The sequence below is a fragment of the Ursus americanus genome, chromosome 2 (assembly GCF_024610735.1).
Source record: "Ursus americanus isolate L20-20 chromosome 2, mUrsAme1.1.p, whole genome shotgun sequence".
NCBI classification, from domain to species: domain Eukaryota; kingdom Metazoa; phylum Chordata; class Mammalia; order Carnivora; family Ursidae; genus Ursus; species Ursus americanus.
The window spans coordinates 68053999-68076449 of record NC_142128.1 but is presented as its reverse complement, the minus strand read 5'-3'; the positions used below and the strand labels follow the sequence as shown (position 1 = coordinate 68076449).

The window sequence follows — 22451 nt, the reverse complement described above, 5'->3', positions numbered from 1 at the left end:
GGAATCATTGTCTAAGAGCCATTGCGATCCAAGAAACTTCTGCTTTTAAAAGCACACTCTTTGAGGAAAGCTGTTCGACCCCAAACTAATTTGGAAAGCTCTAAGATTTAAGTCGGCACACGGGTCCAAACCACCAATTTTTCAAGTAAGCTCCATTCTTGGCAAATGACAGCTCCTCCTCCAGGCTGGCGCAGCTTAGCCCCGAGGTCCGAGAATGCTGGCTGAGGAGATTCAGGGAAGGAATGTGCGTCGTTTCTGGCCAAGGCTCTCCAGTGCTTCTTAGAAAAGGCTCAGACTACCCTGCAGCGTTACCTTCCCCCCATCTCTTCATTCTTAAAACCAACGTTTCCCTTTAATGTATCTCCCGCAGGTTGGAATCAGGAGGTAGTAACCCTACAAGCAGCGAATCTTATGGTGACCGGGCCTCAGCAAGAGCCCGCCGCGAGGCCCGGGAGGCCCGCCTCGCCACCCTGACCAGCCGCGTGGAGGAGGACAGCAACAGGGATTATAAAAAAGTAGGCTCTCTTTTCAACTTTTCCGTTGTTGGGTTACAACACGTAAACCTCTCAGCCTTTTCCCCAGTGTAGAAAAATGAGTGCAGGTCCCACGAAGCAGAAGAAAAGGTGCTTCCGTGATAAATAGTAGTAACTGATTCCTTTCGGGTTTCTGGGTGTGCCCCACCTCTCCACCAGCTAAACACAGACCATTTCATACATTGCTTTTAGTGCAGTAACTATATGCCTCAAACCAGATACGTAGAGGTACAGGAAAAAGTAAAGATCGACAGTTGTAGAAAGGGGAGATGAAGTAGTGCTGGGTGTCTGAGCCACGGGGGGTCGTTCGGTAAGATTCACGTCATTAACAAACATGTGCTTTTCATGAGGTCCTGTGAGTGTCAACCAAATACTTCTTGGTGATGGTAAATGATGATCTGGTTTGGAGGAGGTTTAAAACACTTGACAGTTCATTGCCTTTGGTTCTTGCAGAAGAACACCTAGCTCCAGGGGCAGACCGGAAAACCTTCCCTTTCGAGTGCTTGAGATGCCAGGGGAGAAAACCATTTTTGTTAATGAAATGTTTGTTTAGTTAATGTTGTGTTATGCAGAACTTGACTAAAATCAATATACACATTAGATCAGCCCTAAAAAATAATAATTCTCTTTGTATGGGGAACGACAGTCACTGTTTTTTCCCCCGGAGATGAACATTTTTGAAGTTGGAGCACCATTCTGTCTGTGTTCAGCACCTGGAACTTCACCAGTGTTAAGAAGCAAGAAACCAATTGGCTAAATGTATTCTGTTTCCTAGACTTCCTCCCCCTTCTCCGTCTGCCCCACAGTGATGGTTTGGGTCGGGGAGGGGGGGTTCTCATAGGATGAAACTGTGTGAGTGCTGATCCTGGGAGCCCTGCCTACTCGGTGACCTGATTTTCTTTCCCTCCCCTCAGCTCTACGAGAGTGCCCTGACCGAAAACCAAAAACTGAAAACAAAACTTCAGGAGGCTCAGCTAGAGCTAGCAGATATAAAGTCCAAGCTTGAGAAGATGGCCCAGGTAAGGGAGAAGAGGACAAAGGCTAGGTGACAGGCTGAGTGTGAGGGGGCGCAGTAACCCAGGGGTCTGAGAGAGGGGAAGTGACGTGGAATTCAGATTGGCCCTCCTCAGAGACAGGGAGACAGAAGCCCCTGAGATTCTCATCTGATTTCAGGGTTCAGTCGGCATTTAACTTAAAATGGAAAACTGGTAGTTCAGTGAACAATTCCTAACAGCCTAAATGCTAATAGTCAATATATGGACTATCTACTTATTTCTTAGTAGAAAGTATTAACCAGCATCACAAGATTAGTGCTAGACAATGTCTCCTGTCATGTTTCAGTTCATTTTATCTACAGTCACCTCCTAGAGAGGGATAAGCAAGACACTATTAAACCCACTGCAGAGAGGTAGCAAATTAGGCCTAGAGAAATAAGTGGTTTGCATGGGTATAAGAAGTCAAGGACAGGGGCGCTTGGAGTGCTCAGTCAGTCAAGCATCTGACTCGATTTCGGCTCAGGTCATGGTCTCAGGGTCGTGAGATAGAGCCCTGGGTTGGGCTCCATGCTGGGCATGGAGCCTGCTTAGGATTCTCTCTCTCCCTCCCCTTCTGCCCCTCCCCCTTCCTCACACTGTCTTGTGCTTTCTCTCTCTCTCTCTAAAAAAGAAAGAAATCAAGGACAAAGGTGTGTTAGAATGTATAATTGGGTCCCAAAGCAAAGGTTCTGTCCTGCAGCGTTACTTCCTCAAGCCACCACCATTTTTCAGCCTAGGAATAAGGAATGTTAGCAGCAAACAGACCAGATAAACCATTTCCTTTTACTGCCAGGCCTGATTTAATTAGGCAGCCCTTTAGAGGGTACTAGAGGCAATAACCTCATCACCAGTGAGACAAACACTGCTGCTGAAAGCCGAAGCAAGTGCAGTCTTGGGTTATTGCTGAGTTAACAGGAAACCTATTAAGTTATTGCCCTCGTGGAATGCCCAGTGACTAAGAATTTTGAAAGCTGAACTGAGGTAAAAATGACTCTTTACTAGGAAGGCATAAATGAAAAGCAGGGATGGCTAGTTGTTCCAGCCATATGATCTAGGCCAAAAGCAAAGCCTAAAATGCTAGGATTGTATAGTACTGAATACATGGGATTTGGGGGGCAGTACACCTCTAAACATCTTATGGCAACCGCTCTGGAATGGAATGAGCCAACACTTGGAAGACAGCACGACAGAACTGCATGGGACTTCAGCAGGACAACCAGGAAACCCACATTTTCCAGAGAAGGGCTCGGTCAGGTGCACAGTGGATGGCCTGGCCTGTGAACTGCCTGTCAGTGTGGAAGAGGCATCCCCCCCTGCCTAGTTGGGATAGCTGAACATGGCTCTTCGATTGAGGATTTGTAAGGCCTGCAGCACAGGTGACAACTGGGCATAAAGTGATTTAGTGGGACAAGAAAAGTGGGTCTCAACCCACAAGAAAACACACACACACACACACACACACACACACACACACACAAGGCAGGGGGGTGGAACTAAATAAACCTCAAGGGCTCTTCTGACCCCAGCATGACTGAGCCAGGTAAAATGTCTCATTCACAGTACACCCTCAGAAGATTCCTGAGGCTGACTTTTATTCTGAGTAGTGCCACGAACTGACAGTGATTAATTAATACAGATCTTTTGCTGCATCTTATCAGGAGTTCCTGGGGCTATGTTACAGACAGTTGGGGAGCAGTCATGTGAGGAACCACAGGAGGACCCAATGTCACCTGCTCCCCACTCTCTCCAGAAGCACTCTTCTGACAGCACATTTCTTGACCTTTAGGAGTTCTTGGCTTTTCCACCAGGTCGTGCTTCGGAGCAGTGAGCAGTCTAACAAGCTGCTGACATTGACTTGCACAGAGGACACTGAAAATAAAATCATCCTTTCCAGTCACTGGGGAAAAGGGTTTACTTTCTAGCCAACTGCTTTGCTGGGTGTGTTGGAATATACTTAGTTTTGCCAAATACAAGTTACTGAAATTCAGAAGAAATAGTGGTGCTGCAGACCAGTTCTCTGCTGTTTACCACAAATGGAGCTGTCTGGCAGGACGGAGAGGAGGAGGGCCTGTCAGCCCCACACGTTGTAGGGAGACACTTACCACATGGACACACACGATGTTTTACATAAAAGGTCCACTTGGCCTAACTCTGAGGGGGTTAAGATTACAAAAACAAAACAAAACTAGTTCTTTGTAGAAGTTCAGTTCAGTCTGTAGAAGTGAGCTAAATGAAAATAGTGAGATCGTGACAGCTTCTGTGCTTCTCAGGCTCAGGGAGGCTGCTGGGGGTATAAAGAAGCACCAGGATCTACTTCTGCCTTTTTTCTTTTCCTTCTGCTTCATAGTAGACTCAGTGGGAAGGCAGATGGCCCTGACCTTCAGAACAGAAGGTGAAAGCGCAGGACAGGGGCCAGAAATCAGAGTTTTACTGTTAGTTCTATTTATTCCTTCATATTCTGAAAAAAGAAACCTCTGCCAGAAGAGCAGCGTACTCTCTGTGTTTACTAACTGTTGTTTGTGCGTGGTTCGAGGCAAAATAAAAATCATTACCCTGTACTTACTGAATGTCTATGAAGTGTAAGAAGTTTGACAGTGCTAAGGCCAGAAGGAACATACGGCTCGTTTCCATCCCCTGTTGAAGAGTCACTACCCAAAGGTCTTCTACTTTTTAGCTCTGATGGCGAAATCTTTTTGGCCCTTCTGTGACATTTATAGCAAAAGTCAAAGATGTTCTAATCTTTTGTTCAGGTAAAATCTTACCTCACCTGGAAGCTCAATATACAAAAAAGATAAAAGTGGAACTGTTCAGTTCAAAGCAGGGCAGATCGCATGAGCGGGCTCCTGAGAACCCTGGAAGCCCACCCACACGTGCAGACCACTGCTTTAGAAGAAAAACAGCGTCAGTGCCCAGAGCAGAAAGAATAAGAGTGTGAAGGGATTGCTTAGAAGAGTGCCATGGGGCTTAGAGCCTCAAGTTCGTGAGTCTCTAGCTTTCAAAGAAGAAAAGCCATTTTTCATTTTCTCTGGGTTGTGTGATTACTGTGAGGTATAAGGAGATAGTTGGCGTTGAAGACCTAGCAAGTGTTTGTGTGTGTGTTGTGTGGATGTCTTTGCACTTGTGACTGTGCTGAGTTTCAAGAAACAGCTACTCCTGCCTTCCGCTCCCCAGTGGGAATCCTGCAGACTTCAGAGAGGCAATAATGTCAGGCTTAGAGATCTACTGGAATCTGCCGCAGCGAGAGCCCAAAGCCCAGACATCTATTTCTGGGTGTCCGACGGTAATGCTGAACCAGACAGGGCTTCCTAGTGACCCTGAGACAACCCAAGTGACCACTGTTTCTCTTCAATTTGCACTAGCAGAAACAAGAGAAGACCTCTGACCGATCATCCATGCTGGAGATGGAGAAACGGGTATGTGTGTGTTTCTTTCTCCCCTCTGTTTCATCTGGGTTTCTCTGACTTTGTTGTTCATGCCAATGGAAAAAGTTCGTCTCAAGAAGGCGGGAGTTCTGCCACATTCCATTCCCAGCTTGATAATAAATTCTTTTTGTGTGACTCTGGACAGCAGTTTGATTGCTAGTCCTTTTGGCCTCTTCACATGGTCCGTACTTTTCACTTATCCAGTCTTAGTGTGGGACGAGTCCTTAGAAGGTCGTCCCGTGCACTGGTTTGGCCTGTAGGCAGAACTGCGCATGCTCGTGCACACACACACACACACACACACACACACACACACACACACCCCTACGGTATATTTTGGTTTACTGTAAATCAGCACACACGTACACACCCAGGACCAAGGTCTCTTTACCCTTCCTGTCACCTTGATCAGAGGAAGTTTTCAGCAGGACCCTCTGCCGTTGATTTAGGTCTTCTGACTTGAAATGTGAGCCAGCAGAATCTTTCGCTCACTCTGACTGGGGGTGGGGAGGAGACGTATGGTTCAATTGCTGACCTCCTCCTGACTGCGTTCAGAATATTTTTCTGGGATTTGACATTCTTGGATTGGGAAAACTCAGATTTATTGATGAACCCTAGCTGTGATTTGACCCTAGGGGTATAATATGTTCCCATCTCTCCTGTTTAATTTGGAAAGCAGCAAAGTTTTATATTTTATTTCAGTGGCCTGTAACAAAACCTCTTTGGTATCTCATCTAATCAAGGACTCTTCAGAGTTCAGGCTAAATCAGGAGTGGGTTGCTGGGAGAGAGATGGGTTAGGGGGAGGGGTGCTCTTTCTTCCTGGACTATGATGGCTGCTTCCCCACTCACCATCTGCTCCCCATCATGGTAGAAGCAGCTCCTTAGGAATTTGAGGGGAGCGTTACTGAAGATAAGGATGTCTTTTATTAATAGAGAGCAAGAGCCCTGGTCACTTGCAGTCATTTGAAATTCCATGAAATCTTCAGCTTGCACAGAATAGCCGGAGTACCCTGGTCCTACCATTTGCTTGTAGTCTAATACTCTGATGGGAGATTTAGGTCATGTGATTTCTGTCTGTGAAGTAGTTTCATCCCACGGATCAGATAGTGCTTAGTCTCCTGCATGAAGTTTGCCTGAGACGTGACGCCGCTGATCACATGGCAACTGGGAGGCAGCAGTTTGACTCCCTTCTAATCCCAGTAGATGTTCAACAGTCTCATTGTTTCTAAACAGGAGAGGCGAGCCTTGGAGCGGAAAATGTCAGAGATGGAGGAGGAGATGAAGGTATGGAGAGATCTCCTTTCTCTCTTTGTGTGCCTGTTCCCCAAATGCCTGCCAGGACTGGGTGATTGAGCCTAGGCCCGCCCCTCCAGATTTCACCGCACACTCGACCCCCTTAAGAAGAGATGACATGTGAAGAGGAGCCGAGCATCTCTCCTCAGCCATTTCATAGGCCCTCTCAGATCACACAGCATCCCCTGTGGGCACCTCGCAGCCCTTCTGGGAACCAGCGCCGCCTCTGGCTTAAGGGGAGGTGTCTGCAGACTGGAGACAAACCTAAGTTGAACTTCTGAGATTTTCCAAGCAATAGCTTCACCCTCAGGGGCTGGATGAAAAGGCTAAAACAAGGGTCCCAGCTCTCCTGGCCTCACATAAGGTGCCCGGGGAAGCCTGAACATGGCCAGGGACTTTCCTGCCTGGTGTGCCTCCCTGTCTCAGCCCTTCGCTGGAAGGAACACAGTTTGAGTCATTCTGCAGCAGAATGCAGATTAATTCATACATCGATTTCCTGCCCCAGCCCATTTCCCCTGAAATGTTCAGTAATATTCGGCACTCTCCCACTAGAATAAGCTCATGCCACCAGTTACACCTCACGGCTCACTGCTTTCCTCTCTCCTTTCACCATGACCTGCAATGACCATCATCTCCATTAGCCATTGAATGAACAACTGCCATCCTAGGCAGCTGTGAGTGCTGAGAACTGGCAGCCGACCCAGAAGGGTCAATTCCCCGCTGCGGAAGGGGCCTGCAGAGCAGTAGGGAACATAGAGCTGCTCGGGGTAGCCACCTGCGGATGCTGTGGGAGCATCTGAGCCCCACAGGTGCGTGATGCCACATGCCCATCATAGTCACCTAGCACTTGCTCTGCTTCGGCCTTTTTTTTTTCCTTCAAGGATCTTGTTTTACCAGATGTATGATACGAAGCATTCATCTGGTGAAACTCAGGTTTCTTTACCTGAGAACCAGAAGCACTGGGGTAGTACGAGGCAGATCTCCAGGGCTCTTTCTGTGAGAAGCATCCCTAATATGCAATTAGAGCACTTTAGGAGAGACATTTATTATTTACAGTGGCCCCCAAAAATATGGTTATTTACTGAAAAAAAAAAAACTCAGGACCTGATAAGGTCCAAGTTTACACAAGATCCAGTGCTCATAGTCCTGTTACTCTGTGTTATTCCAGAATGAGGGAGATGTGCCCTGCCCTTGAGTTCTGTGGTCACCGTTCCAAGGCTGTAACTGATTCCCATAGCATTCACATAGAATTTCAAGCAGTACCTACTTATATCTCCAAAAAGTAGCACTTACATCTTTCACGTTGATGTAAAACAGCAAGAAGTAGAAATAATTAATGGTTGATTCTCCTGCGATAAAAACAGGATGACCCAACACCCTTAGCTTCTCCATCATCTGGTTTTTCCAGACCCACCTCACCTACCGCACAGTATTCTCTCCCATTTCGAGCCGTGTGTTAGTAGAGCTAAACAGTTCTTGATGAATGAATATCCACAGTTCTCAGCTGCACTGGGGGTGCCTCCATTTTTGAAACCCCTTGAGTGATACCATCTGTACTCTGCTGTTAGGCAGCTGTCAGTGATGCTCGTTAAGGAGTAGCCTGAATGCTGATCAAGAGCATGTAAATGAGGCCAGAGCTGGTGCCTTCTAGAGAGTACCCAGGAGCCCACAGCCAGCCCAGACCCACTAGTCACGGAACTCTACACCACGTCTGCCCAGGCCCACACGCAAAGACCCAGAAAGTCCCCAAGAGGAGCAGTTGAGGTCCTTCTTTATCTCTATTCCAATCCTAAATTGCCGAGCATGAGAGCCCCCTCAGTGGTTCTAGTTGCTCTCACTCCTATGGTCTGAGACGGGCTTACATGTTTCTTTCTCCCTGTCCTGTCAGGCTAGGATTTCCTAAACTAGGTCATGAGTTCCTTTCTTTCCTCAGTAGAGATCATAGCACATGAAGGAGTTTCTCCCTCAGCCTTAAGTCGTTTGCCAGTCAACTTCAACTTCAGCTGTTTAAATTATCAAATGAGCCGGATAATGGCTGTTTAGACCTCGAAAAATTAGGTATGCCAATTTGAAACTTTTTTGTTTTCTTTTTTAGTTAAAAAATGGACGCATTCAGTCAGTTGCCATTATTCTCCATTACCAGCCAAATGGAGAAGAAACACCTGCAAGTTCTGAAGCCCCTAAACAACCTTTGCTCAGATCAAAGCCCGATACCAGGTTTACAAATCGTTTAGCTCCCCCTAGAGGACAAAGGGGGAGGAACTTAACAAGCCTTACAGCCAATATCAATTTCATGATGTTTGTGTCTGTACCTTGAGATAAGCAAAAACTTCAGACGTATAGATACAGACATCATGAAATTGATGTCACTGGCCTTAAAGGAGTCTTAAGAAGCTGCTTGGTTAGATTTCAAGTCCTTTTTCATCCAGGCTACAGTTTATGGTAATCAACATCTTGGGAATGATCAGTGGTCAAAATCTCTGTGTTCTAGGCAGCCAGTCAACTGCACAGGTAAACTGTCTTATTGAATCTGGGACCCAGTAGAACTAAGGGCCAGTTAGCCCCCGTGCCTGTTGCATATTTGGTTTATACAGACACTCTTGGAGTGTCTTGGAGCGATCAGTAGGGAGCAGGTTGAAGGTTGACCTCCAGTGAACCCTGAAGATCCAGTAGGCAGGCGCTCAAGGACAGACAGTGACTCTGGTGCCTGTTTTTCTGATTCTGGCACATAAAGTGCAAAGGCCAGGTGAAATGGGGGAACCCTGAGGTGGGCTCGCCCAGGTGTATGTGGGGCTCTGTGCTTGTGACATGGGTTGTGCCTTTCGGCCTTATACAAAGGTAAGTATTTATGAGTTCTCCCCAGGACAGCCTGGACTCAGAGCCTGGATTGGAGTAGGATGGTGTGCCAGCCCCTGATAGGTGTGCATGTCCACCTGAGCTGTGCGAGGCTGCACTGGGTCTGGCCCACATCAGACCTGATGACGTTTCTACTATATCCTCCATTCAGCATCAGGCTCCTTCCCAGACCTTCTCCCTGCCTCTCCCGGGTCCTTGCATGAGGGGTCCAGCAGCCGCTCCCCTTTTAGATTGCTCTTGGGATTTTTGTTTTTACCTACTCTGGAAATACCACTAGCTGATCCTGCCCTTGCCCACCCTGCTCTGTGCCCTGCCCTCCCCTCCCCTCCATCGTGCCTTGTTTTCAGTACTGTTTCCTATGGAACATTCCACCTGATTGTTTCCTGCCTCTCTCCCTCTTACTGGGAACTTTCAAATTCTTCCACCTTGATCTGCTTATACTCACATGTTAGATTGAATCATTTTCATAGTTCATGTCTTTAATATTATTCCCTAGGAGGCAAGGACCACTTCATATAATGACAATGATTATGTTGAAAGCTTTGGTTCAGTGTCAGCTCCAAAGAAGGGTGAGAGCCAGGGACTTTCCATTGGTTCTTATGTTTGGTCCCTGCCCATTTCTTTAAATATTTCCATATGCTGCGCCATGATCTCCTCTGATCCCAGTCCTCTCCATGGCCGAGATGCTTGCAGAGGGTAAGGAGCGTTGCCTGGTCTCTACCCTTAAATGGCTACATGGAAGTGTTGGGCAGCTCTGCCTTTTTTCCAAGGTGCTCATTCTCCCTCTTTGGGGAAAGAGATATTCGGCAGTTTGTCTCTGCTTGTTTTTCCTTTTCACTGGTTTTTCCCCTTCATGCTGCCTTTCATTTTCTTGCTTCTTCACTTCCAGCTTTAACTCCACTAATCCTTCATTTCTGTCCCTCACATCCATGTGGGTATGAGAGACTTCTCTCTGGTTTGTCATCACTGTAATCTACAGGATTTTTCATCTTCCTCTGTGAAGCCCCATTTGCATAATAAAATCCTTTCCTCTCCCAGAGAGCTGATGGTCTTGGTTACAGGCTCAGTACAGATGACCACTTAGGCAACGACAGTAACAGTAAGCAAGCCTGTGGTATAAAGCCATTGGACGTCTTTAGCTCCTTTATGGGCTACGAGGTATTAGGAAGAATATCTGTGGACTGGTTATTCTGTCCCATTTGTAACACTTACAAATAGTGAGGCCTGAACTAGTACATCAGTCCAGCCAATTCCAGTATCTTGGACACGTATGATTTCTCCAGCTTTTGTGCACAGCTGTAACTTTCAGAGTGTGAGTCTGTATGTGAACACCTTCAAGCAGCTGCCAGCCTCTTCATGAGCTGGGACAAAGTGAATTTCATGATGCAGGTAGTCCTGTAGCAGGTCAGAGGCCGCTTAGCAGTTCTTGGATCCTGGAACAGGTTTCTGGACTGCAGTGGAGAACTAGAAGGGGTAATGAAGCATCCTACAAAACAGGTTAGAGGACAGTGCAGACAGCTGCCAGTCTCTTATCTTGTATGTGCCCCTTCAACCTTCTAAACAGTACATGCCTCGTACAGAAGATATTTAAACAACAGGCCCCTCTTTTATTTTCCTTGTTTCATTTTTTTAAATAAAAAGTAAAGAGAAGGACCCAGAAAAAAAGAAAAAAAAGAAAAACAAGTAGGAGTAGGGAGCCGAGTATAGGTCAAGATGAGAAGAAGGAGAGAGAAAAGGGCTGCAGCTGGTTTTAGGAACACGGAGTCCTCAACTCCAGGTCCCGTTGATGATGAAGAAGGGCCCCCGAGGCTATGGCTCAACCACGTTAAATCAGCTCAGAAGGCCCCAAGCTACCTGGTGGGCTGTCATTCTCAAAAGCAATCCGCATGTGCTATTTGAGAGCGTGGTGGTTGTACTCATATGGCTGACCGGCAGCATAGTTCAACCTTAGCCAGGAATCGTAGGCCTGGCTCCCCCCACCTGTTGGTGCTTTTCTCCCTTATCCCTCCCCTCATCCTGCACCATTTACTCCTGCCTTTCTCATTTCCTTTCTTGCATGCCAACTAAAAACAAAAAACAAAAAGTCACATGATTTCTTTGTCCTACTTTTATCTCCTCTGGTCTGTCTTGTCTCTCTCTCTCTCTCTTGTCTGTCTGTCTCCTCCATGTTTCACTCTCTACAGAACCTCCACCAGCTAAAACAGATTCAAACCTTGAAGCAGATGAACGAGCAACTGCAGGCTGAGAACAGGGCCCTGACCCGAGTTGTGGCCAGACTCTCGGAGTCCGTCGAGTCCTCGGAAATCCAGGAGCTCTAGTTCTTGCCCCTCTTCTCCACCTCACTTCCCTCCTCCACCACTCCAGGCATGTTCTCTCTTTTTGTTGGACCCAGAAGCCCTGTGCTCATGCCCCTCCATCAGAGCCACCATATGTGGGTGCCTATAAATGTGGGTCATCTGCAGATGGAAAGAGCCACAGAGTGAGACATAACAGCCTAGGTCAAGGGAGGCAGTGACGGAATCCTTGCCTGGGCTGGTGATCTGTTTGGTGAGATCACCACGTCACCTTCTCCTCCCCTGGAGACCGAGAATGGATTTGCTCACTCGGCTACACATAGGTGTACGTAGACGTACACACGCATCTGTGTGTGTGCAAATTTCTTTGGTGGGGTCGTTGCCAAACTGAAAGTTGAGCTTTCTCAGTCAGTAGCAACCCAAGTGCATCCTGGCCACTGGAGCAGTTGGGGTTGGTCCTGCACTCCATATTGTTGCTGGGCCTGGGGTAACCAAGGGCAGGGACTCTCAACCCTGGCTGGGAGCTTTTAATATATATAGTGCCTGGGCCCAACCCCTCCCAACCCCCAAAATCAGTAGTCTGGGTTGAGACCCCGGCATCAGTATTTTCTCAGACTTACCCTATTGATTCTTTTGTGAAACCGGGGTTGAGAATGGCCCTTTGCATACCAGACAGAGCTGAGTCTTCCACATCTGACGACATGCTGGATGGGGACGCCTAGCTCTGAAGGCTAGAGCTCCACTGGCAGCAGTAACACTGTCCATCCCACCATTTGAGTAGAATTGGCTATTCTTCGCCTCCCTCCTACAATCATCTTTGCTTTCTTCCCCCTCCTTGGGAGGCATCACTCTCATCCCTGTCACAAATCTCTGGGCCCTAGGGATGTGCCCCCCACCCCCACCCCTTGCCAGTGTGGGCTGTGAGGCAGAACACAGCCTGGACAAATGAGACCCTCACACAGCCAGACCTTCCCTAATGGGGGTAGCTTTGCAAAGGAGATGACAGTCATTGGAGCAGAGAGCAGGGATTTATTCTCAACTGAGAACCAAAAAATATGTTTGGTAAACTGGAGACTCCCTGGATGTTGGTCTGAAAGACAAGCTCACAGATAACTTGCTTTCCCATCCCACGATGGTGTGATGGGGTCACCACTGCTGAGCAGTTTTGCTCTCTGAAATGAGTTTTTAATTTCCAACAACAATCTAATTAGTCCTGACCAACGCCTGTTCTTTTCTCTGCCTATTTGCTTGTGCCCTCAGGGTCAGTAGCTGGCAGCTAATACCCACTAGATCTGAAGCACCCAAATTACCATAAGGGCTGAGCTAATATCCTGCTGTAGATGCTATCACACACAGAAAATTGAAAGGGAAGTGACACCACGGCCTGGCGCCAAGCAGCTTAGTTACCTGCTTACTGAGTGCCGCGTTAGGTCCAAACTCCATGCTGGAAAGTAAGCCTCAGGATTACTGGAAAATTTGACAGGGGTGAACTGGGGACCCACAAAAGATGTCCCAGTCATTTTTAGTTTCCCTCTTTGTGCAAGATAGCATGGGATATAGAGCAAAACTAGGTCTCATGCTTTCAACAGTAAATAACTAAGGTAACGGTGTCGTTTATTAAGACCTGTGCACAGTACTTGGTGTGCTTTTTCTCACTTATTCCCCAGAACAATCATTTTTAACAAATGGAAAAAAACGAGTTCCAGATTAAGTAACCGGTCCAAGGTCACTCAAAGAGTAAGTGGTAGAACCAAAATTCAAACCAAATATGTCAGGTTCCAGAGCCCAAGCGCTCAACCACTGTGCTGTTAGCTGCCTGCATATTTGGCACAGAGTTTTAGCCATTTGTTAAGCATATGGCCTAAACAGTGCAAGAAGAATCTATTAAACAGCAACAGTGCGCCCCCACCATTGCAGCTGAGGGCTGAAGGGCAGCATTCTGCTTTCTCAGCACTCTTGACTTCCCAAACAGCCATTTACCTACTGCGAGATGTTGCCACTGTAAAGAATCCATTGCACAGCACGTGACCTTCTGTAACAGATCAGCGAACTGTGGCCCATCAGTAGGCCCATGAGCCATACACATAGTTGGGGGGGGAGTCAAAGGAAGACGAATATTTCGTGATACCTGAAAATATATGGAATCAACTCTTGATGTCCAGAAATAAAGTTGTATTGAAACTGAGCCATGCTCATTTGTTTATGTATTATCATTACATTCGTAAGTACTTTGTGCCACAAGAGCAGAGTCAAATAGTTGGAGCAGAGACCATGTGGCTTGATATTTATTATCTGGCCCTTTATAGAAAACACTTGCCGACCCCTACCAGAAGGAGAGATGGGATAACTAAGCCAAACTGACAGTGTGACCCAGAGAGTTTGCCCTGCTTTTCCGGGTTTTTTTGTTCTGTTTTGTTTTATTGTATCGTGCAAGCCACTTGCAATAGAATATAAGCGGTGGGACCCCCTCCCCACTTCCCAAGTAGTCAGTCAGAAGCAAAGCAGCCTAGGCAAGACTCACCCTGAGCCCCCGTCACCCTGCAGCTAGCCTTGTCCTTCCCGGGTCTCCGCAGCTTCAAGACCCTCATATCCTCTCCCTCTTCAACACATTCTTCATCAAAGGCTGGACGAAGTCAGGTTTGGGAAAACATGCACTTGAATTTTATTTGTCTAAGATACCTTAACATCAAACTGTGGTGAACTGGAAATTTAGAAGTTAAGAAAGCTGACCTCCAGGGGGTTGAAATGATAAAGTTTTGTTAAACCTCGTACTTCTATAGTGCTTCCACATGTGTTCTTATTTAATCATTCTTTAACTTCAAGTGAATATCAGATAACACTGTTCATTTCCTCCTCTCTCTTTTGAGAATCAAGTTTATGAGACTGTTTTCCCCCTTGATTTCTACATTCCACTTCTTGTACTTTTTGACACTCCCCTAAGATGTCAGTTGTAGCATATTGCAGCTGGGAAATGGCCTTGTCCAATTTTTTTTTTCAAAGAATTGAGTTCTTAATGTGGAAATAAATCACCAAGGCTCAACAAGTTGTTTGTACATTTAAAAAGCAGGGAGGAGTCGGCCCAGTTCTGATTTGATGAGCTGCTGGCAGGGAAATGAAATCCAATGACATACATAGCTTCTTCCCCACCTATGGAATCCTATTATGGAAATACGACTTTCAGAGTCTCACTGATACCCAGGCTGCGAGACCCAGGATGGGGCACTGGAAAGCAGATGGGAAGGTGAAGCACTGCGGGGCCATCCTGGCTGACTTGTTCTAAAAATCTTCTTGGACTGAGTTTCTGAGCGCTCACTTCTGGTAGTCAAGGCCACGGGGATAGAGGCACAAGAGAGAGCAGCCAGAGCAACTTTGATTGATTAGGTTGGAGGTAGGAGAGGCAGGGTTAAAGGACCAAAACTTTATTGTACTATCTGGATTAAAATCTTTTTAGTAAAATTTGTAGATAACCTACTTGCCCTCACCCATTCATGGAGAACTCACAGTGGTCATGAGAATCCTGAGTATCGCAGAGCACGTTATGTACGTCCGCACACTTCCACGTCTGGTACCTCCCGGGGCCCTCACAGGAGGGCTGAGTGCAGGGGAGATGACCGGAGGTGACTCTCAGCTGACTTGATGGGTGACCAGGGCAGAGATGATGATTCTTTTTTAGATGCAAAAATGGAAGCCCAGAGAAACAGAGTGGTTTGCTTAAAGTAATAGAGATCATTCATGACAATGACAGTGCTGGAGTTCTGGACTTCTGGTGTTTGGTTTTCCATACAACCTCTCTAACAAAAGAATAATCTTCGGAATCAGGAACACAGGGGCCCAATATCAGCTTTGCCATTTAATAGCTGGGTACTTTGGACTAGTTATGAAATTCTTTATTTCCTCATTTGTAGACGTAAGGAAAACAACTGTATCACAGACTCATGAGGTGCTAATAAGACCGTGGGAGTGAGAACTTCTAGGACAGAGCCTTCCACAGTGTGGATGTTCAATCCTGCTTTCTTTTCGTGCCCTTAATACAAATCCTTTGTGTCTCTGTGATGCATAAAAGTGTGTATACACATATATATTTGTAGAATTTGATCTACATTCCTCCATACGAGATTGAGGAAACAAAAATTCTGTTTCTTATGGTACGGTTAGATCCCCTAAGTGGTTAATAGCAGAGCCGGAGCTAGAGTTAAACAGGCTTCATGACCTCCGAGCCCAGGCCATCCGTGACTGGCGACCTCACTGCTGCTGGAGTCCTGTAGGTCTGATGACTAAAAATATCAAAGCACGTCTGCATTGAAGAGATGTCGATGTCGATTTCTGTAGCCTTCCTGGTGAAGATATACTTCCCCTCTAACCTGAGGCTCCCCAAACTGCCAGCAGGGCCCACACATAAACTGTCCCCTCCGCAACGTCCCACTGTGGCGTTTTAGTTGCACAGCACCCCTGTCGGCGTGCCTGTTCACATATAAAGACGTGGAAATCCAGACTAGGGCTTGGGCTGCCGTTTTTCCCTTGTTTGCATGTTGAACAGCACTATGTGTCGTGTTCCAAGATGGCAAAACTGACAGAATTGAAATCTCTATTCCCCCTTCCCCCAAAGCACCTATTTCCTGGATTTGTAACACTATCCCCGAGAACTGCTGCTCAGGCCCCCTTGTATCCCGTGGTAGCTACACAGGGAACTCTGGCTGAGAAGTCAACACATACCCAGCGCTCGCTGTGCGTCACAGCTGTGCGGTGACCGAATCCGTAAACTCCTTGGGTTGTAGTGGTTGAAAGTGGATACGTGTAGTATGACAAGCAGGAATTTGGGTGGATTTCATCACAGAAGGCACTAGGAGGACCTTAAGTCATCTTGTGGCTGTGACAAAGTCGGGTTATGCCGCTCTCCCTTGCATTCCTATTTTTGAGGGGGCGTGAGGCAGTGTCTGTCCTTAACTGTTTTAGTTGACCCAGTACTCCTTTCTCAGTTTCTCCTCTGTGTCCTCACCAGCTCACTTTGGCACTGTCCTTAATTTCTCCAGACTAGAAGTGAGTTCAAGGGCAGGAACAATTGTAAACAGTGGTCGATTCAGGATAATGAAAGGATGCATGGTGTGGAACGTGAAATAAGATGTTATTGCTAAGTATGCTAGTTCAAAAGATGGAGGGGCTGTGGTCTCCCTAAATATGAACATTACCAACTCAACAAATAGAAAGATTCAGGGGACTTTCACCCCTGGGGGAAGGGGTGGTGACAGTTCACTGCATAAGCTGCTTCGGAACGCCCTGCTCGCTGGGCTGGGCTGGCCTGGCCTGGTCAGGGAGGGTAAGGAGGTGATGATGCCAAGCTCTAACACGTCTTTCCCTCTGTCCCCCTACAGGTGTTAACAGAACTGAAATCTGACAACCAGCGGCTGAAAGATGAAAACGGTGCCCTCATCAGAGTCATCAGCAAACTATCCAAATAGACTAGGCTCCCAATTGAGGAGGGAAAGGGCAGCACTGCTGCGCCCACCCCTCTTTTCCAGCCATTGCCTTCCAACCAAAAGAAGTGAATGTTTTGGTGGAAGGACAACTTCCTTCTGGCCCTCCTCCGGTCACCTCCCCTGCACTCTCGATGCCCTGTTCCTCCCACGCCCCCACCGCCTGAGTTTCTTGACAGTTTTAATTGAAGCATGATTGTGATCATCCGAGCCATCCGGAGGCGGCCTTGGGGAGTACACCAGCCTCAGCTGTGGACCCCAACTTCATGCTGCTCAGCAACTTGTCCACATTGGATTTGGTCCAAACATGTAAGGCCTCTACCCGAACCAGTACCCCGCAGCCTTTTACACTGACCCTGTGTCCTCTGATATAGGTGAGTCTTACGGTGGCCATTCCAGGATCCTGTCTGGGATGCCAAGAGAAACAGGATGTTGGCATAATCATCGGACGGCCTCTAGAGCTGTGTTTCCATTAGATTCCAAGGTGACAGTGACTGCATTGAAGGTCTCTGCTAGTCTGCACCTCTCAGGAACTGACTTTTCTCTAACTCCTTGCTGGCGTTACTGTTATTTTTCCTATCAACAACCCAGTAACATCCCTGATTAGTCTTAATTCCTGTTCTTCCCTCATGCCTGGCCCCCTTCCTCACGGCTCAGATGACCCTGGCTTCCTTTATTCCTTTCCTTTCTATCCTTCTATTTTCCTTCCTGTCTCCCCTCCACCACCTTGCCACATGGTGTAAAAGCTAGAACAGAGCATCTGACCTCACTTGTCTTTGGCCATTATGGAAAATCAGTTCTCCTGGGGCGCTCTGGAGACCAGAAGAATTGCCTTGGCGGCACCATCGGCCCTCTTGCCGAAAAGCCAGACCATGGCATAAATGTCAGCCCACTGTTCTCATCTCCCATTTGTTTTCCCTACACAGTGATTTTCCTTATTAGAAAATCCGGGCTCTGAAACACCCCATTCTGTCTCACCTCATTTTGACCTTGTTTTCCTCTCTTCAGTCTGGCACCTGCTCCTAATGAGAAAAGAAGTCCTTGCAAGGAGGCATGAGAGCTGAGAAGGGTGGATGGGTAGCAGGCGGACCAGGGAGTAGAAGCAGGTCAGAAAGACATATATGGTGTAAGTAGAGTATCTGGGGACACTTGCAACCTTGTGACAAAAAAGATAGAAGATAGATTGTGCTGTGGTAATGGTGGTGAACTTGATTATTTCCGGTGGTTAGATTTAGGGGAGAGACATTTGTTTTCTTAGAAGCCAACAGGAGAAATGACTTCTTAATAGAGGTTTAAAATGATGAGATACTTGTAACTCATTGACGGGAGTCCGGAATCTTAGAGCAGCAAAGCCTGGAGGCCTTTGGATGAGCTTTCCATTGTCCTGCCACAGGGAGCCCCACCTGCACCCCACTGCCCCAGCTCTGACCCACAGTCGGGCAGCTGTGCATCTATTCCGTGAAAGGTGGGCAACTCTAATAACCAGAAAGCTTTTCCTAAGATGAGTCAAGGTCTGCTCGTGGGTGCTCCCCACGGCCCAGTCGTGCCCTTTAATGTGACAGCCCCTTTGTAGTTGGTCATCTCCCCTTAACCTGATTTCCGACTGGCGTTTTCCCGGTCCTTTAAGGCATTTCTCACATGGCATACTTTTCCTGCCTGTCACATCTCGTCTGTCCTCCTCTGGACAAAAACAACCTTTTAGGGGCGCCTGGGTGGCACAGCGGTTAAGCGTCTGCCTTCGGCTCAGGGCGTGATCCCGGTGATCTGGGATCGAGCCCCACATCAGGCTCTTCTGCTATGGGCCTGCTTCTTCCTCTCCCACTCCCCCTGCTTGTGTTCCCTCTCTCGCTGGCTGTCTCTATCTCTGTCGAATAAATAAAATCTTTAAAAAAAAAAAAAAAAAAAAAACAACCTTTTAAAATATCCTGCCCAAACCTGGACAGGTACTCCGTTAGCACAAAATTAAACCGTTAGTCCTTGATGATGACCCCATATTGATACCTAACATATTTGGTCTATATAGGCTTTTTCTCCCTTGGTCGGTTGATTTTGAGTGAGCAGGTCACTTAAGTCCTCATTTTAGAGCGGCCCATGGTGTTCAGTCCTCAGAGCGGTCCATTCTCCTAACATATACTACCTCTGTCCATTTTTAGTTTCTTTCCCGAAAATGACAGTGTAGTTCTCCGTGGCCCTCTGAAACATTACGTGAACTTTAAACCAGAGGTTATCACTCACGATCCTAATTCCAGAAGAGGAAATAGGTCTCCTCTGGCAAAATTCCATTTTTAGAATATACAAAATTCTCTCTTCCATTTCCAGCCATTTTCCGAGAGAAGCTGCTACTGATTCGGATTTTGTATGAGCATGGGAGCACTGTCAGCTCAGCTCTCAGGGAATGGTAAATTAGGGTAAAATGTTTCGTCACTTCCACTATAAACATCTTCTTCATTCTAGGGAGAGGAGAAATCAGCACAAGGTGTTGACTAATTGATTCTCCTGGCACATCCTCGATATTGGGCAAGGCATGGGGGTGGTTGCTGCCTCTTTCTCAGGAAAAGAAAACTGAATTATTAGGAAAACATCTTGACCCTCTCCCATTAGACAGACCAGGTAAAGAGGTTACAGAGAGTTCCCTCATCTGTGTGTGCCTTTCAAAAGCATGGGACAGAATCTAAAAACTCTTAGATTGGTGTTATGCCCGGCTGCTTCACAGCCCTTTCACATTAAAGATGCCTTTTCTTGCCAGAAAGTTTCCCTTGTGATGAAAAATTTACAAGCTTTTCAATCTCAGGAATACTGGATTCTATGGCCCAGAAATCATGAAAGGGTAAACGATCCTAGGTAATTTCAGGTACTCTCTCTTACGCAATTAGCTTTATTAGACAGACAGACTCTCAATTCTGGTCCCTTCCCAGAGAATAAAATACCCTTTCTTCACAGTTGCATTGACTGAAAGCCCCAGAAGTGATGGCTAGAGACCTGATGACCAGCCGTGCGCTCCGGATGCTGACAGCAGCAGGCCTCCCTCCTCTTGTGCTGTCGGTCTCTTCAGTGGCCACAAACCTCCTGTCCCCAACCTACTGGTTTGGATACCCAGGAACACCCCAGATAGCTCAAGCTGTATGAATACTGCCGGTCTGGCCAACAATTTGGGGCTCAGCGATGCTGTGTCACTTTTAAAGTCTTTCCATGAAATATCAAAATGGGGATGAGAAGGTTCTTGGTACAACTTTATATCCTCTGTTCTCATTAATTTGATATTTTTCAAAACCAAGCCACACCTTTAGGAGTAATGATTTGGCCATTCCAGAGATTCTCTGGCTGAAGTTTCACTGCTTCGCCTGTTTGTCTTTCAAGGGCTGCTTACTCTTTTCCAGATAGCTCTTGGGCATGATGACCCCTCGCCCCAGTCCCAGTCTCTAGTGCAAAAGGGTTATGCAGATCTTGGGGTGTTGCCTCTAAAGAATCTGAAAGAATAGACATGCCCTGGGCTTGTTTAGTGCGCTGAATTCTCTTTTGGGCAGTCCCACTTGATATTTCCTGGAACCTCCCTGGCTTTTTCTATCCAACTGCAGGATGTGTTCGCTTCTCTTCTGCGCCTTCCTGTCTCCCGCTCCACATTTGAGACCAAAATGCATTTATTGCTGTCTGAGGCCACTGGTGAAGGAGGCTTCGGATCTCTGGTTTGGATCATTTCACGTGCTTCTCCTGCCCAAAACAAAACATGCTTATTTAACATTTGTGCTTAGAAACAAGAAGGCTGAAACCCCATCTATTAGCCTGTGTATCCCACGAAAAACGTGTGAACTACTGTTTTCCTATCAAGGGCTTTTAACTGAGCCAGAGATGAGAGAAGAAGAAACTCTCAAAGCCACGCATTTGGTTTGGTCTCTGGATTTCTGGCCCCAGTACAGCCTCCCCTCGCCAGACAGAGAGACTGCCTCCTCTCAGACAAAGGCCGACCTTTCCGTCCTGACAACGCTGGCAGTCCTTCTACGGCGGTGGGCGCGAGCTGAGCAGGAGAAGCACGGAGATGAGAGGGCTGTTAAAAATACTGCCACTTATTCAGCTGCCAGGCCGCTCTGCCCCACAAAAGGGAAAGCCTGAAGGATTCAGCAACGGAGCCAATAGGCAGGAGGAATTCCTGGTACACCCCACTGGGTGAGCCACTAGTTCCAGTGGAGCTTCACAGTGAGGTGACACTACGTGGGCGCTGGCTGGGGTCCTTCCCTTCCAGCCATTCCCAGGGGCCACTGTTTGTGCTAGCAAACACCTAACTCTAGACGCAAGTTAGCAGCCCCAGACCTAGGCCCAATTATAACTGCAGGTCTTGGTCCCCACACTGATTTTTAAGGCAGGTTTCAACCCATCAAAGGATGTGAGTCCTCTCACCCAATAAGCAAGGCAGCTTTGAGGGCAGAAGAAGGCAACACGAAAGGATAAGCCCCTAGGAGTCAGAAGAGCTGGATTCTAGGGCCAGCTCTTATTAGCCATGTGACCTTGGGAAAGTCACCTTCCCTGTCTGCAGAATGCAGTGGGACTGGATCATCCTTAAGATCCCTTCTAGGCTTAAAATTCTGTGATTTATTTATTCCTAGGAAGATGAACGTTTCTTAAACTCAGAATTGTTGCTCTTTCTAATGGCAAAAAATCTTGTTTTCTTCTGGATTCAAACTGTTTAACATTAGCCCATCAAGATTGACTTCTCATCCTTGTTAGAAAGGGAATTTAATATTGAGGGTAATTGAATGGTATTGCAGTTGCTTTCCCTCTTCATGGCCTGGTAAGAATATTAAAACCTGCAGAGGGGGAAATTGGAGCTCGTGGGGAAATGGAGAGAAAGCAGTTTGTTGCAGGCAGCCTTTGGACAAGTTGTCTTAATAGGAAATAGAGGTGCTGCTTCGTAGATTCCCTCCACCTTCTCAGATGTGGTCTATGCGGTCCTGAACATCCAAAGGGCAGACATGGCCTTTCTGCTTAGCACCAGCTTTCACATAGTCTTAAATTCTGCCCTACTGGCAGCAAGATCATTTTCCTCAATGAAAACCTCAACCTTTAGTTCTGTGGAACCCCTCTGGATTCTGGACTATCAGAAGTACAAGGGTCCAGTGCTGTTCAGGATGACCCTTCCTTTAAGCAGGTCTGCAGGGGAGACTACCAGTGCGGGAAGAGGTCACAGACCCTAAGTCCACACAGCCATGTTGCAGAGGACCGCGCCCAGCTCTGAAAAGCCGCCTGCAGGACTGGGTGTGAGTGAAGGACAGGGACCCTGAAGTGAAGGTTGCCCGTGAGCTGCGGTGGGAAGAAGGCAGAACGAAGAGCAGGGTGGAGGCTGCCAGAGCGGAGGAGGGGGTCACTGAGCCGCAGAACTGCATGCTGGGAAATGAGTGCTAGTCACTGGTACCCTGGTCCCTTGGCAGAGCGGAGATGTTAATCAGCTTCCCTAATGGCTATCGACATTGCTTGGGAGCAGTAGACCCTATCAAGGACAGCTATTGATCGCTTGTGTTCTGATTAGATCGGAAGAGATCAACTTCATTGCAGCC

At 47.2% G+C, this 22451-nt stretch overlaps 1 protein-coding gene across 8 annotated transcripts in view; it reads left to right on the top strand.

Annotated features, from left to right (window-relative positions):
- Positions 1 to 17904, top strand: part of PPP1R12B (protein phosphatase 1 regulatory subunit 12B) — a 200995-nt gene extending 183091 nt beyond the window's left edge. For 3 of the 8 annotated variants that reach the window (XM_045787643.2, XM_087857160.1, XM_045787648.2), the window contains 5 exons: positions 371 to 515; positions 1448 to 1552; positions 4927 to 4980; positions 6225 to 6275; positions 16804 to 17904. In XM_045787643.2, coding sequence (XP_045643599.1) covers positions 371 to 515; positions 1448 to 1552; positions 4927 to 4980; positions 6225 to 6275; positions 16804 to 16890 — 442 coding nt within the window. In that variant the 3' untranslated portion in view covers positions 16891 to 17904. Of the gene's footprint in view, positions 1 to 370; positions 516 to 1447; positions 1553 to 4926; positions 4981 to 6224; positions 6276 to 11323; positions 11505 to 16803 lie in introns of all 8 variants that reach the window. The other 5 variants (XM_045787641.2, XM_045787645.2, XM_045787644.2 and 2 more) reach the window with 3 other exon arrangements.
- The last annotated feature ends 4547 nt before the right edge of the window (positions 17905 to 22451 follow it).